The 14,120-nt window shown below is 46.6% G+C and overlaps 1 protein-coding gene across 4 annotated transcripts in view; it reads left to right on the top strand.

Annotated features, from left to right (window-relative positions):
* The window catches only part of WDFY4 (WDFY family member 4), a 296,087-nt gene that overhangs the window by 188,299 nt on the left and 93,668 nt on the right, over positions 1 to 14,120 (top strand). For all 4 annotated transcript variants that reach the window (XM_007962606.3, XM_073018985.1, XM_007962605.3 and 1 more), the window contains 2 exons: positions 223 to 268; positions 2,153 to 2,319. In XM_007962606.3, the coding sequence (XP_007960797.3) occupies positions 223 to 268; positions 2,153 to 2,319 (213 nt within the window). The remainder of the gene's footprint in view (positions 1 to 222; positions 269 to 2,152; positions 2,320 to 14,120) is intronic.

Here is a 14,120-nt window from a genome sequence, read left to right as displayed (position 1 = left end):
GGAAGATTGTGGGTTTTTTCCCCTTTGACTCAGGAACATTAATACTTGCATTTTATTGTGGTCCTTTAGGATTTAGTGTTTCTCTCCCTTTGCATCTGAGTCTTGCATAATTTGAAGGGGTCACATGCATGTGTGTGTTTGTGAATCTGTGGAACTGGGGGCGGGTGAAGCATGTATGTAGTATCCGGGATTTAATTTTTCTTTGTTCCATTCTTATTTCAGGAAAGCCAAGACAAAAATATTTCTCAAACAAATGCTGAAAACCAAGGTATTCAGTTTATCTATTTTTTCCTTTAATAATTAAGCTAATTATTGGTTTTATTTAATATGTTATTAAATATATTAAATGAATATTTTAGAAAAGGAAAATGCTATTGTAGCCAGCACTGGGACTTATGGTTACTGTGCTTCCAGAAAGAAGATAAGTCAATATTAGCCCTAGACATTTGTTAGGGGAAGCATTTTCTATTAAGGTTGCAACAATAACAATTTTGGGGGAGAAACAGTCTTGTCAATTTGCTATATCAGGGGGATCTTAAAAGTGTTCCCAAACAATTTTTGAGACAGGGTCTTGCACTGTCACCTAGGCTGGGGTGCAGTGGCATAATCACAACTCACTGCAGCCTCGACCTCCTGGGCTCACACAATCCTCCTGCCTCAGCCTCCAGAGTAGCTGGGACTGCAGGTACACACCACAATGCCCAGATCATGTTTGTAATTTTTGTAGAGATGGGGTTTTGCCACATTGCCCAGGCTGGTCTCCAACTCCCAAGCTCAAGTGATCTGCCTGCCTTGGCCTCCCAGAGTGCGAGGATTACAGACGTGAGCCAGCACACCTGGCCAATGACTACTTCTTAGTGCTGATCAAACTCGTCTCATTTCCTGACTAATGGATTTGTATTGAGCTTGCTACCTTGCCTGTCTGCAGTAACACAAGCCCAGAAGTGAGGATCTTGGGCTGTGATCCCCAAGTGATTTGGGGTCTTACTGTGGCACAGAGCGTGGGATGACATTGTGATACCTGTTTGCCTCTCGTCTCTCCACCCCAAGCCCTACAACTCTCACATGGAATGATTGCCTGCCTGCTCCACCTCTCAGAGGTGGGGGTTGCAGAGAGTGCAGTGGTGGAAAGCATGAACTGATTTTTTGTGGACGATGGCCATGGGCTGCAGTGTCCTCTCATTCTTGGCATGCAGAGCCCCTGGGCCTCCGTGACTCTGGGCCTCCGTGGTGTTTCCAGTATGCACTCTGAGTAGGGAGCTCAGCCAAAGGAAAAGAAAGGCCCTGTGGTTTTCCACCATGCCTCTCCTACGCACCTCTCCCTGCATGGGGGAAAGCTGTGAGGGTTTGCGTGAGCAGCAGACACTTTCATTCATCCAGTACAGAAAAGATAATGGAAGTAAATGGACCAAATTGTAAACAGTGGAGCCAAACAGACTAGAGATGAAAAGACTAGACCCTTGTCTCAGAGAGACTTTATTCAGATTCTACCTCTAGTTCTTAGAAGCCATATGATCTTGTACAAAGTAATTTGTACAGCCTGCTTCAGCTTTTCCATTTGTCAAGTGAGGATGAAATATCTCCAGCCTAGATGGGACAACATTTTAAAATGTCATCAGAAGTATCTGGCACAGAGAAAGGGAGCTATTATTATTAGCACTATCTCTGGGTGCATGGGTGAGATTTGTTTTATTTCTTACAGCTTCATGTCTTTTCCAAGATTTTTTTTTTACAATAAAAAGATATTGTTTCTATCATGAGAAAAAATAGCAATATTCAAAGAGTGAATGGAGTGAAATTCAGAGAAAGCAAATCCTGGCTGAGCCTCTAGGGAGTTGCTTTACTGACTAACAAGGGTGAATTTGGAAATGTTGCCCTGTGGCCACTGGAAGTGGCAGAACAGCTAGGCCTGGGCATAGCTGGGTCCTCCAGGATAAGTCAACTGGAAGGTATTTTGACCACATCCCGGGGTGCCCCAGGTGTGTGGTGTCCATTTCCAGAAGCAGCGGAGGGGCACGGTGAGAGATCCACGCTCTTCATTTCAGCCCTGGAGCCTTGCTACTCCTCAGTGATGTAGGCACATGCTGTATACCAGCCCTTACCATGTCAGGTAGCCCCTGTCAACACCATGTGTCCCTTTTTGCTGCTGCAGATGAACTGACACTGAGGGAGGCTGAGGGCGAGCCTGATGAGGTGGGGGTGGACTGCACCCAGCTGACCTTCTTCCCAGCCTTACATGAAAGTCTGCACTCAGAAGACTTCTTGGAACTGTGTCGGGAAAGACAAATTATTTTACAAGAGCTTCTTGATAAAGAAAAGGTAATATACCCCTTTGCAATATCCTTTAAGATTTTTAAGTTGCTTGTTAAGATTGTCAGACAGGAGAAAACCAAGCTTTCGTCTCTTACGTGGAGAATGAGATCTCCATTTGCTATGAAAACTTTCAACAAGATAATCAGTGAGAAAAAGGGATAGATTCCTAAATATGCTGGCCCAGAGAAAGGGTGCAAAGGGAAGTCTATACATCCTGCATCAAAATATTTAAAAGGTATACCTCAAGCTAACAAACTGTTCAACGAAAAGTACTCTAACTTCCTACTTTGACCTTCGTAACAACCTGAGAGGCAAGTTTCAAGTTGAGAATTCTTGACCTTCTTGCAGTTCAGCATCTTGGTCCCCTGTGGCCTGACCACCCTGAGAGGTTCCACACCTTGAGGGGTCTTGGGTGCATGTGTTTGGACACCCCAACCTATATGTCCACACTGTCCCTATGCCTCACCTTGGCCACCACTCAAGCCTAGGAGTAAGCATACTGTGGCACCATTAACCTTCAAAAGGGTGGCCCTGGGGTTGAAGTGTACAGGCACAGGAGGCAGGCTGGGGATGAGGTAGCAGAGAAACCCGAGATCCTGGGTGCCTGGAGCTGGGTTGGTGGAGCCCCACTCTTCATGTGCGTGTCCTCTTGGCCTGGCTGGGGAGGCCCCAGAGAAGGACCCTCTTCCCCAAGTCTAAGAATGCAATGGAAGACTAAGCACATGTCTTAGAGTAGAACCGGCCTGAGTTCTAGTCCCAACTTGGCCACATATTAAACCGCATGTCACCTAACCATTGTCAGTCTCAGTTTTGTTATCTTTAATGTGGAGTTGTGGCCACCATCTGATAACATTCTGCTCAGGCTTAAATGGGCCAATGGAAATACAGGGACTAGCTCAGAGCCGGGCATAGGAGAGGTGCTCATCAATGGTGAGTTCTTTTCTCTTTCTGAGGGTTGGGTGGTTGAAGGCATGGTGGACCCCAGAGTCTCTGGGTGAATCGGTCTTTTCCGTAGGAATATAAGTGAAGGAGATACCCACAGAGGTGTAAGCAGGCTGGGACTGATGGGCCACAGGAGACACACAGAGACAAATGCATGAGAGCTGGAGGCTAGTCTGGCCCCAGGGTGAATGAGACTGGATCTGAACCAAGACCCAGGGACTGAGGGAGAGCCTGGACCTCCAGGAGTAGGTCCTAAGCTCAGAAAACCTGGGAGGGGTATCAGCAAATGACGGCTGCAGAACTTTCAGCAAATTGCTTTGCTGCTTTCAGATTTGGGTCACAGTTCAAGCAATGTAGTCCTGTAACAATGCTGTCCTTACACCTGCATAACCAAAGCTTCCAGACACAGAGCACATTTCCAGCTCTGCATCACACCTAGCCACGATGCCTCCTCATGAAGGTTTGCCTACCTGCAGTGCCCTGCCCACTTGATCCCTGCAACTGACTCTCTGAACCTGATCTTGACTGCTCCCTGCTCTGAGACCTGGAGAACGGGCCTCTCCCTTGTTACTGTCTGTGTCACCCCCTGCATCACCTCCTGCCTTGCTGTTGGCACACAGAGTGACCTCAGTGCTTCACCTGTCTGCCTCTGTCACTATGGATCCTCCATACAGGAGGGAACCCTGGTGCCTGACCACAGGCATGCCTGGAGCAGCCAGTAAGTCAACATTGATGAATGACATGATGAATTCATGTGCATTTCATTTTGATAACGGAAGTATTATATCTCTACTATGTGAAATTTTTATAAATGGATAGTAAAATATGTAACACACATGTATACATAAGTGTGTATTCATAATATCCAGTTGCTGAGGACTAACAGCAGATCACAACAGTTGGGATATATCAATATATTAATATGCTCATATAGATAAATGGATATTTAGTAAATACCTTGTCCATTGAAAAAACAGCTAAGACATCAATGCTTTCTTTCCATAAAAGCTTTTCTTTGCTTTATGCCCTTAAAGGAGCAGCAGTTCTCAACTGGGGTGAACTTTACCCCACAAGGAACCCTTACCAATGTCTGGAGACATTTTTAATTACCATGGCCAGGGCGAGAGGATGCTCCTGGTGTCTAGTGGGCAGAGGCCAGGGCTACTGCCGGGCATTATACATTGTCTACGGTGGCAAGGCTGAGAACTGTGTCGGAAAGAATCCATAGTAAACAGATATCACGCCCCAGCTACACCTGCCTGCTTTCCTGATCATGTGGTGCCTCCATATTGGTTCTTGTCATTGCTTTGATAAGAGAACCATGGCAGTACTTTATATTCACTTTCTATCTTTGCCAGAAGAAATTATCATAAACGTAGTGATTTTAACATAACACACATTTACTATCTCAAAAGTCTGGGCACAACGGGGCTCAGCTGGTTCTCTGCTAGAGGCTCACAGGGCTGCAGCCAAGACATTTGCATGTCTTTCCGGAGGCTCTGGGAAGGCATCCTTTCCAAGCTCGTTCCAGTGCTGGCAGAATCCATGTTCCCGCTTCTGTAGGTCCGAGCTCCTGTTCCCTGCCCGCTGGTTGCCGGGGTTCATCTGTTTCTCAGGGTGCCCAACTTCCTTGCTCTGTGGCCCTTCCTTCTTTCATTTCCTGCAATGGGTGGTATCCTTCTCACCCTTCATATCCTTCTTGCCTCCTCTGCCTCCCACTCCCCCCACATCACCTCTCTGACCAACTCTGCTGCTGCTGCCTAGGGCACAGGGGATGGCACTAACTCACAGATAACCAGGATCACATCCTTGTGTTAAGGTCAGCTGATTCGTAACCTTGATTTTATCTGCAAAGTCCCTTCAGAGCAGTGTGGGTGTTGGTTGGGACAGCCTCCTGGGTACTTCTCTGGAATACAGCCTGCCACTTTGGCACCATTCAGGCTGCTGCCCCCCAGGGCGGGTCCTTGGCCTCCCAGGAGAGCCTCTGCAGGTGGCCTGACTCCCTCAGTCATCCAAGGCTGGCCTGAGAGTTTTCACCCTGGCTAAGCTGAAGTTTGTGGTCAGGGACCCGAGCGAGTCCCAGCCCGGCCTCTTGCAGCCCGCAGGTGCCTTTGACACTTGTCCTGTCTCTGGGAGTCTTGTTTTTGTTGACTGTTCACCAGGTGACATTTTCCTCAGGAGTCTTGCTGGGGGAGCGGGAAAGGTCTGAAGCTCCCAGGTGACTGACTTTCCAGCCTATGAAGCAGGATAGAGCCAGGAAGGTGATCCTCTCCCATCTGCCCCTCCCTGCCTTTTGTTTAAGCTTCAGTCTTCCTTGGCCTTCCCGTGGCTCAGTAGGAAGCTGTCAGAAATGCCACACACTATTTGCTGAGGCAGTGTGGATCCCCAGGCTGTGCAGGCAGGAGCATGTGGAACCCAGCGGGCTGTGGGGAGGGGAGAGAGCAGGAGCTGTCCTGTTTCCACTTAGCACCCGGTGGCCAGTACCTTCAGAAGGGAGGGGCCAACCAGGGGACCTTGTGTGAGTGTCGGCTCCTGGCCCAGAGGACTGGGCAGGGTGACCCTTGCCATTATCTGGGCATCCGTCCTTGCCTGAGTTGTCTCAATGCTTTTTATAGGGCTATGCTTGCTGCCTCTGGCTTCTTGGGGAATTGTGGGAAAAGCTGGCTCCCAAGTTGAGTTTCCCCAGGGTCAGTGAAGCCAAACCACCAGGCACACCTGCTCCTGAGGAAAATGTCACCTGGTGGACAGTCATCGCCAGGCACAGAGATGCAGGCCTGGAGAGGTGGGGGCAGGGCAGAGTCCCTGATGAGGGGAGGGTAGAGGCTACCAGCAGGGGTAGGGGTACAAACCCTGCCCAGTTCTAATTCTCTTGCCCCCACTTACAGACCTAGTGACTGAATGAGTAAGAGAACCATTCCGCAGCCTCCTTTCCATTATCTTTAGAATGGGGTTCTACTCCTGGTCTCACTAGTTTGTGGCAAAGATCGATGTGGGGCTGTGTCTCTGTCCAAGACTGCACCCTGTGAGGAGGCAGCTCTCAGCCACTGGCATCTGCTGTTACTGCTGCGGCTGTTGCTGTTCCTTTCATAGTCCCACAGGATTTGTTCTCACTCTCCTAGAAGTAAGAAGAGGTGTTGGAAGAACCCCGGTACCTATGGCATGACCCAAGGGCCCTGTCAAGGGAAGGATGAAGGATCCTGTTAAGATTGAGGCTCCTGTGAGGCAAGGAACTATGTGTCTCGGGAAAATGCTGTGGGGAGTTCTTGGATAGATGGGAAACTCTGGGGGTCTCCATGGGTCTGGTTGTCCCGCTGAGATGGTGGAGGATGAGACAGAGAGTCAGAGTGAAGCCCATGAGAGGCCTGACTAGCTGGAATGGGGTTCCTGCAGAGTGCCAACACTCAAACCAAATGCCAGGTTTTGGGAGAAAGAGGGAAGTTGCTGGGTTGAGACCTGGACTGATGTGTGGTGAAATCGAGGAGGTCCCTAAACTGAAAGTGCAAGGCAGGGAAGAACATGAGAAAGCAGGCCCCAGGAATTCACATGAATCAGAAAAATCCTCGAACCAGAGGAGCGCCCTTCTGCTCTAGACTAGAGAGCTCTGTGGAGTGGGGTCTTGGCTGTCTGGTGAGACATATGGGGCCTCTCTGTGGCCTGGCACTCCTCCTCCTCCTCCTCACACCTCCACCAGCCAGGTCCACGCAGTCCCATGACCATTCGCTCATGGCTCCCAGCCTGGAGGCCTCCTGGGTGAGCCTGTCCTGGTGCACCCGTCCCCAGCACACTCCCACCCCAGAGCACAGCTGGTGGCTCTATGCCCTAGGCCTACCCCAGCCCCCTCTTATTGCCTGACTGATGATTTCTGAGCCTGCCTATGGTTTCTCTGAAGGCAGGGAGAGACTTAGCTTCCTCCTCATCCCTTCCTTCCCTGACACATTGGGTGAGTGCTTGGGAACAGTCTGCAGACCAGGTGAGCTCAGCCTGATGGGGCAGCAGGAATCAGGAGGTCCTCCACCGGAGCCAACCTGCAGCCAGGCCTGGGTCTGCTCACGTGCCTCAGGACCCAGCTTGAGGGAGGACATGTCCTAGGGGCACCTGGGTCATGGGAGAGCCCACTCTGGGGTAGGGAGGGGCTTGACTGGACTGGAGCAGGCTGCTACATCACCACCACCATGGAGGCAGCAACCAGTCATTTGTGCCCAGGAGGGCAGCTTGGCACAGGGCAAAGTGCATAGGCTGGATTGAGAACCTCATTCTGCTATTTGCTTGTTGCTATTAATATTATTTTAGCAAAATGTCAACAGCTAGATGTCAGAAGCCCTTGCTTGGTGCGATCTTCATGCACTGTCTCATTCAGCCTCACCATGGCCCTGTGAGGCAGGTGTGTGAGTCCATTTGAGTTGCTATAAAGGAATTCCTGAGATGGGGTAATTTATAATGAAAAGAGGTTTAGTTTGCTCACAGTCCGCAGGCTGTACACAAAACATGGTGCTGGCATCTGCTTCTGGTGAGGCCTCAGGAAGATTCCAATAATGGTGGAAGGTAAATGAGAACCAGCGCATCACATAGTGAGAGACGCAGCAAGAGAGAGAGGGAGGAGGGGCCAGGCTCCTTCAAATAACCAGATCTCAGCTGAACTCTCAGAGAACTCATTCATTACAGCGAGGACAGCACCAAGACATTCACGAGGGATCTGCCTCCATCATTCAAACACCTCCCACTAGCTCACACTTCCAACACTTAAGGCCACATGAGATTTGGAACAAAACATCCAGACTGTATCAGGAGGCTTTATTCTTTCCATTATAAAGATGGCAAAAACAGAGCCCAGGGTGGTTACTCATTGGAATTGCTAGGAGTTGACCTCAGATCTCTTACTGTCAGTTCATGTGTTTTTGTCCCCTCTCTGCTGCTTCCCAGCTCACTGTGTTGAACAAGTTACATAACCTTTCCAGCACCCTATCCCTCAGCAGCCGGCTCTGATTGGGCTTGGAGTTGTGGCTCCAGGCCCCATGTGCTTTCTCTATAACTGTTCCGGTTAAAGCTGGTGCAGGCAGGCCTTCAGGTCTCTCACCAACATGGTGTCTCTGCCTGGGATGCAACATGCCAAGCAGGTACCTCCCTGCCCTCCTGCATGTGCCTTAGCCAGTGGTCCACTGTGGCCTTACCCCTGGACCACTATGGTTTTATATCAAGGACAAGAACTTGAGGCCAAGGAAAGGAGGATGAGTGCACTGATTGTTGACCCATGAACATGTTCAAGCAAATATACAGAAAGTTTGTGCAAGGGATGTGTGTGTGTATGTTACCCTCTACATTCCCCGGGCTGGTACGATTAGCCTATGTTGAGGCATTTTGTAGCAAGTGTTGGTCTCGTAAGCTGGGACTTCCCGTAATTTAGATGTCATTGTGAGACTTTGTGGGCCTTGCGCTTTTTCTAAATTTCTAAGTGAAACATACCCACAATAGGAGCGTGGCAGGACTGTGTGCATGCTCCTACAGCACAGTCCCCACTCCTGCTCCCCCTATCATCTCAGAAGTGCTTGCTTATATGGCCTTTGCTGGACACATGGCACAGGAGACTTTCCAGGGCATGACTGCTTTCCAGGCGTCTGGTAGGCATGCCTCTGGCAGAAGCCTCTGGAGCTGCAGGCACTGTCCTGGCCCTGGGGGATGCTGGTGGTGCCGAGGCTAGGGTGGCAGAAGCTTAACTCGTTTCTTTGTGTGAACGTTGGAGTTCTGGTTGCCTCCAGCAATACCTGGGATGGTAATTATTCAATTATTCTGTGCCACCTCTGCATCATTGATTAATGATTCCCAGGACCACAGACACATTTCTCTGTAAACAGCTCTGTTTGACTTGAGGAGTGACTGATTTAATGCATATTAATTATGGGCCCATGTCAGTTACCATGTGGCTGGGGATGTCCCTTGTACAGCTTCCAGAACCAGTCCAGAGTCAGTCCTCAAGTGAGGGTTTCTTTTATTGTTCTTTGATTACATGAAAAATTAAACATCTGATTTTTTTTTTACAAACTCAATATAAAATATGAATTTGACCTTGGTAGAAATGATCCATTCGAAGGAAGAGATATTTTCCTCTGGACTGCAGAGAGTGGCATCTTCTATAAGCTCCTCCCAGATATCTTTAGCTGAGGCTGTTTGTAGAAGGTGAGGGTGGGTGTTAACCTTTCTATGCAGTAACTTCCTGTATTCCTGAATCTCCATGACTTTCTGAAATGCAAACAACACATGTCATTCCTACTTAATATTTCTGAGATGCTGGTTAGAATTCTTCATATACAAGGCCATTCCAGAGCTGACCTTGTGGTTTCCCTGGACTAACTTCCCTTATCCTTACACATAAACATGAACACACACACGTATGCACAGACTCACATGTGCAACCACATGCACATACACATACATGTGTGCATAGTCACATGCACACACACACACACCTGATGCATGCACACATACACATACACATGCTTCTGACTTTTTACTTATACAGAGCTACCTATAATCTCCAAAATGTCCAGCTGGTTCAAGACTTTGTGCCTTGGAATGCTTCTCCCCTGTTTTTATCTTTGTAACTCCTAACCCCAGCCTTGGAGTCACCTCCTCAGGAACCACTTCTCTGGTGTCACCGCTGCCCCCTCTTCCGTCTCAGTCTGAGTGAGGCACACTCCTGTGTGCTCCCAGAGCACCTGTGCTTTTCCTCCCACCCTGTGCTGGGAGAGCTGATATCCTGCTCTCTCTCTTTCCTGTTAGGTTGTAAACATCTTAAAGGCATGTTTTATTTTCCTTTGTGCCTCCCAGGGTGTGGGACATATGCTAACATTTAATATGTACCTGTTAAATAAATGAATGAACAAGTAGATGAGTGAATTATGGGCAATATGCTGACACCAGATGAAACCTTTTTTTTCTTCTTAGCCTAGCTGTTGCCCAACAGTCAGTTTCTTCGTGTATGGGCTTCAGATCATCTGCATCAGAATCTGCTGGGTTGCTTATTAAAATTCACGTTCTAGGGCCCTACTCTGCACCTGTTGAATTGAAACTTCTGGGAATGTAGCCTGGGAATATGAATTTTTTCAAGCTGTGCAGGTGATTCTCATACAGACTAACTTTTCAAATAAATGCCCAAATCCATGAGTCCAAGTTTTACAATATTCAGAGCTATCCTAGCTAAAAATATGCTCCAATTTTAATCAGTTGCCAATGAGCAGTCCTTAGTGAACACAGGTTATGGTGAGTATTGTGCTTTGAACAGTCCTTGGGACTTGTAATATGTTTCACATTTCTCTGGTGCAACCAAACAAGAGCAAAGGTATTGCCATTTCCACCTGGTCTGCTCTGAGTCTGCAAAGATGGGAGGTATGGCTGTCTGCAGGCTCTCTGTGGAAGTGACACATGCAAGCAGGCAGGGGGCATCCCTGCTCCTCGTCTCAACCTGAGATGTACTTACATAAAAAGATCCATACATCATTACATTCCTTTCCATATTTCCCAAATTAATATATATGTGTATATATATATAATATGAAACAATAAGATGATATTTCTCTCTACATATATGTATATATATAGATAGATAGCATCTCCTTATTGTTTTAATATACATTTCTTTGATTATTAGCATGGCATTTTAATATATGGCATTATTAATATACATTTATTTGATATTAGTATGAATTCTCCATCTAAACACATTTAAGAATGAAAAAGTAGATACCAGAGCTCATAGGTGGCCAAAAGAATGTAATTTATGTAGCCTTTTGCCTTTTTGATACTTGACTTTTTCTCAGCAACCTGTGTTTTTCTAAAAAATGAGAATACTTATTCCATATGCTAATACTATTAGAATGTATTCAGAACAAGGTTGAGGCAAGCAGTGATGTAGGAAGAGGGCAGATGATAAATGGAAGCAGGGCTAAAGCTTTCGTTGCAGCAGACTCACTCACCGTACACACAAAAATAAGGGAATGCATATATTGACAGCTCTGTTACTGGGTACCTTCAGTCACTTCTCTGGACCTCAGTTTTCCTACCTATAAAATCAGGGTATTTCACTAAGTTGTAGACTGCTAATGATAGAGAAAACTTTAAAGAGCATCCAGTTGACCTTGCCCTTTATAGATGCACCGCTGAGGCCTGACTTTAGAAGAATGTGCTGGTGTGTGCTACCACTGAATGTCCCAGTAGATTGTTGTCTCTCTGCTATGGTTTGAATGTCCCCCAAAATTCTTGTGATGGAAACTTAATTGCCATGTAACAGTATTAAGAGATGGGGTCTTTAAGAAATGATTAAGCCATGAGAGCATGACCCCATGAATAGATTAATGCCATTATTGCAGGAATGGGTTCGTTATTATGGGAGTGGGATCCTGATAAAAAAGATAAGTTTGGCCCCATTTCTCTCTCTGTCTTGCATGCTCACTTCCAGCTTCCGCCCTTCCACCATGTGGTGACCCTCACCAGATGCCAGTGCCATGCTCTGGGACTTCCTAGCCACCAGAACCAATACCCAAATAAACATTTCTGTTTATAAATTACCCAGTCTGGGGTATTCTGTTATCGCAGCAGAAAATGAACTAAGATACCCTCTAACTTTAGCTCCAGCATTTTGTTGTTTTCTGGACAACCTGTTTGTCATCATACACAGAGCTAGTTGTGGCTACTTTCTTAGTTATTTTACCCATCAAGAGTGCTAATATATCATTCAGCTGATCTTAAAAAAGCTCTACTTATGAGGCAAAAGTTCTACTCTTTAAAGTGATCAATAGAATCATGGCATAAGGGATTTCTTAATCATGAGTAAACTTAGGAATGGAGCCCTCCTAGGGCTAATTTAAATGGAAAAGCAGGTAATAGTTCACTTGGGTTCATTTTCTAGTTTTTAAAATGCCATTTCTTTTCTAGCAGAATCAATGTTTAAGCTATTAACCCAGGTCTCACCAGACATTTTTCTTGTGGTTTGGCTTATTCTGGTTGATACTTAAGTCTTCCCAAAGGGAAGCACCAGATCATAGGCATCTGCTCTGAGACCCTGGTGCAGGCACCATGGAGGCTGTGGTGGGGGCCTGGTGTCACGGGGAGGAGAGAGGATTTGGAGGCACATAGGCCAGGACTGGCACTGCAGAGTCACATCATCTCATCATGTGAACCTGAGGATGAGGTCTCTGAGTCTCATCTGGGAAAAGGTACAACAGGAGAAAAAGTTTAAGCAGCCTGACATAATCTTCCTAATAGTCCTGGTGGGAGTATAAATTAGTGTTACCTTGCAGGAGGGTAATCTAGCAATGGCTACCTAAATTTAAAATGCCCACACCCTTGACCTGCAATTCTCCTTATAGAAATTTATGCTTCAGATTTACTTGTATATTCAAAATGACTTACCTACAAGGATGGTAATTGTAGCATTGCCTGTTATATCAAAACATTTTAAAGCAACCTGGATCAAAAGAGGACTGACTGGTCAAATAAACTGTAGTACATCCATTCAAGGGAATTGTCTGCAACTATTAATAAGAATTAGACAGCTCTATAATAAATGATTTGGAAAATTATCTAAGATGAATTGTTAAGAGAAAAGTCTAGATGCAGAGCAGTAAGCATATAAGTATATTCTTTGTATAAAAAAGAATCTGTATAAACATACTAATGTATTCATACAATCTCTTTATATGAATATACGATAAAGTGGTAATGGTGGTTGCCCCTGGGGAAGACTACTAGAGAAACTGGGAATGCCACACAGTTACTCAAGTCCCAAAGTAGACATTTATCATTTATCCTTAATCCATCCTCCCTCTCCTCCCCTCCCTTCTCCTCCCCTCCCCTCTCCTCCCCTCCCCTCCCCTCCCCCCTTTCCTTCCTTCCCTTCCTTCTTTCCTCCCTTCCTTCCTTCCTTCCTTCCTTCCTTCCTTCCTTCCTTCCTTCCTTCCTTCCTTCCTTCCTTCCTTCCTTCCTTCTGTCCTTCTCTTCTCTTCTCTTCTCTTTTCTTTTATTTTTCTTCTTTTTCTTTTTCAGTTAGTCCAGTAGCAGCTCCTGTCAATTCTCCATCTTCTTGTTTAGATACACCCACTTCCTTCCTTCCGCATTCTGCCATCTATCCCAGACCACTGAAATAGCAACATGACAGGGCACCCTCCTTTCAGTCTTGACCCTTTCTAATGCTATTTCCACCCAGCAGTCAGTGTCATCTTTTGGAAACAAGCTCTCTTGCAACTTTCTGTTGCTACGACAATAAAACCCAATGGCCATGCTAAGGTACCTAAGACCATCTATGATGGAGATACTCCTACTTTCCAACTTCATCTCAGCCATACTGACCACTTTTCTGTTCTCCAAATCAGCCCTTCCTGCCTCTAGACTCTTAACTGGATGTCCCTGTTCCTTGAAATGTTCTTCTCCAAGCTTTTCCAGAACTTACATGTTTCCATCCTTCAAGTTTCAGGGTCTGTGTCCTCGCCAAGAATAGTGTCCAAGAACAGAATAGTGTTCTCGCCAAGTTTCTCCCTGCCTTTGTCATGATCACTCTGGTTTCTCTCTCTCAGCATGTATCACAGGTTGTAATAGTCTGTTGGTTAAAATCCCACTACTGGATTGTAAGCCCTATGAGGGTAGGATTCTTGTATATCTTGTCCACCTTATTCTCAAAGCCTGGTTCAGTTCCTGCCATGAAACAGAGGCTGAATCTGTAACTGTTGAATAGATGACCACCTGGATGAATGAATGAAATTGGAAATGAGTCCACTTTGGACCCTGGCCTGGAAGGTGGCTGGAGGGCTAGCTCCCCTGACAAAGTAGATTCGGGATAGACCAAGAAAGCCACCTACCTGCACTAACCTTGGTTACAG

This window comes from Chlorocebus sabaeus, chromosome 9 (assembly GCF_047675955.1).
Source record: "Chlorocebus sabaeus isolate Y175 chromosome 9, mChlSab1.0.hap1, whole genome shotgun sequence".
Taxonomy (NCBI): domain Eukaryota; kingdom Metazoa; phylum Chordata; class Mammalia; order Primates; family Cercopithecidae; genus Chlorocebus; species Chlorocebus sabaeus.
Note: the sequence above shows the minus strand (reverse complement) of the source record. Positions and strands in the feature narration are given on the sequence as shown.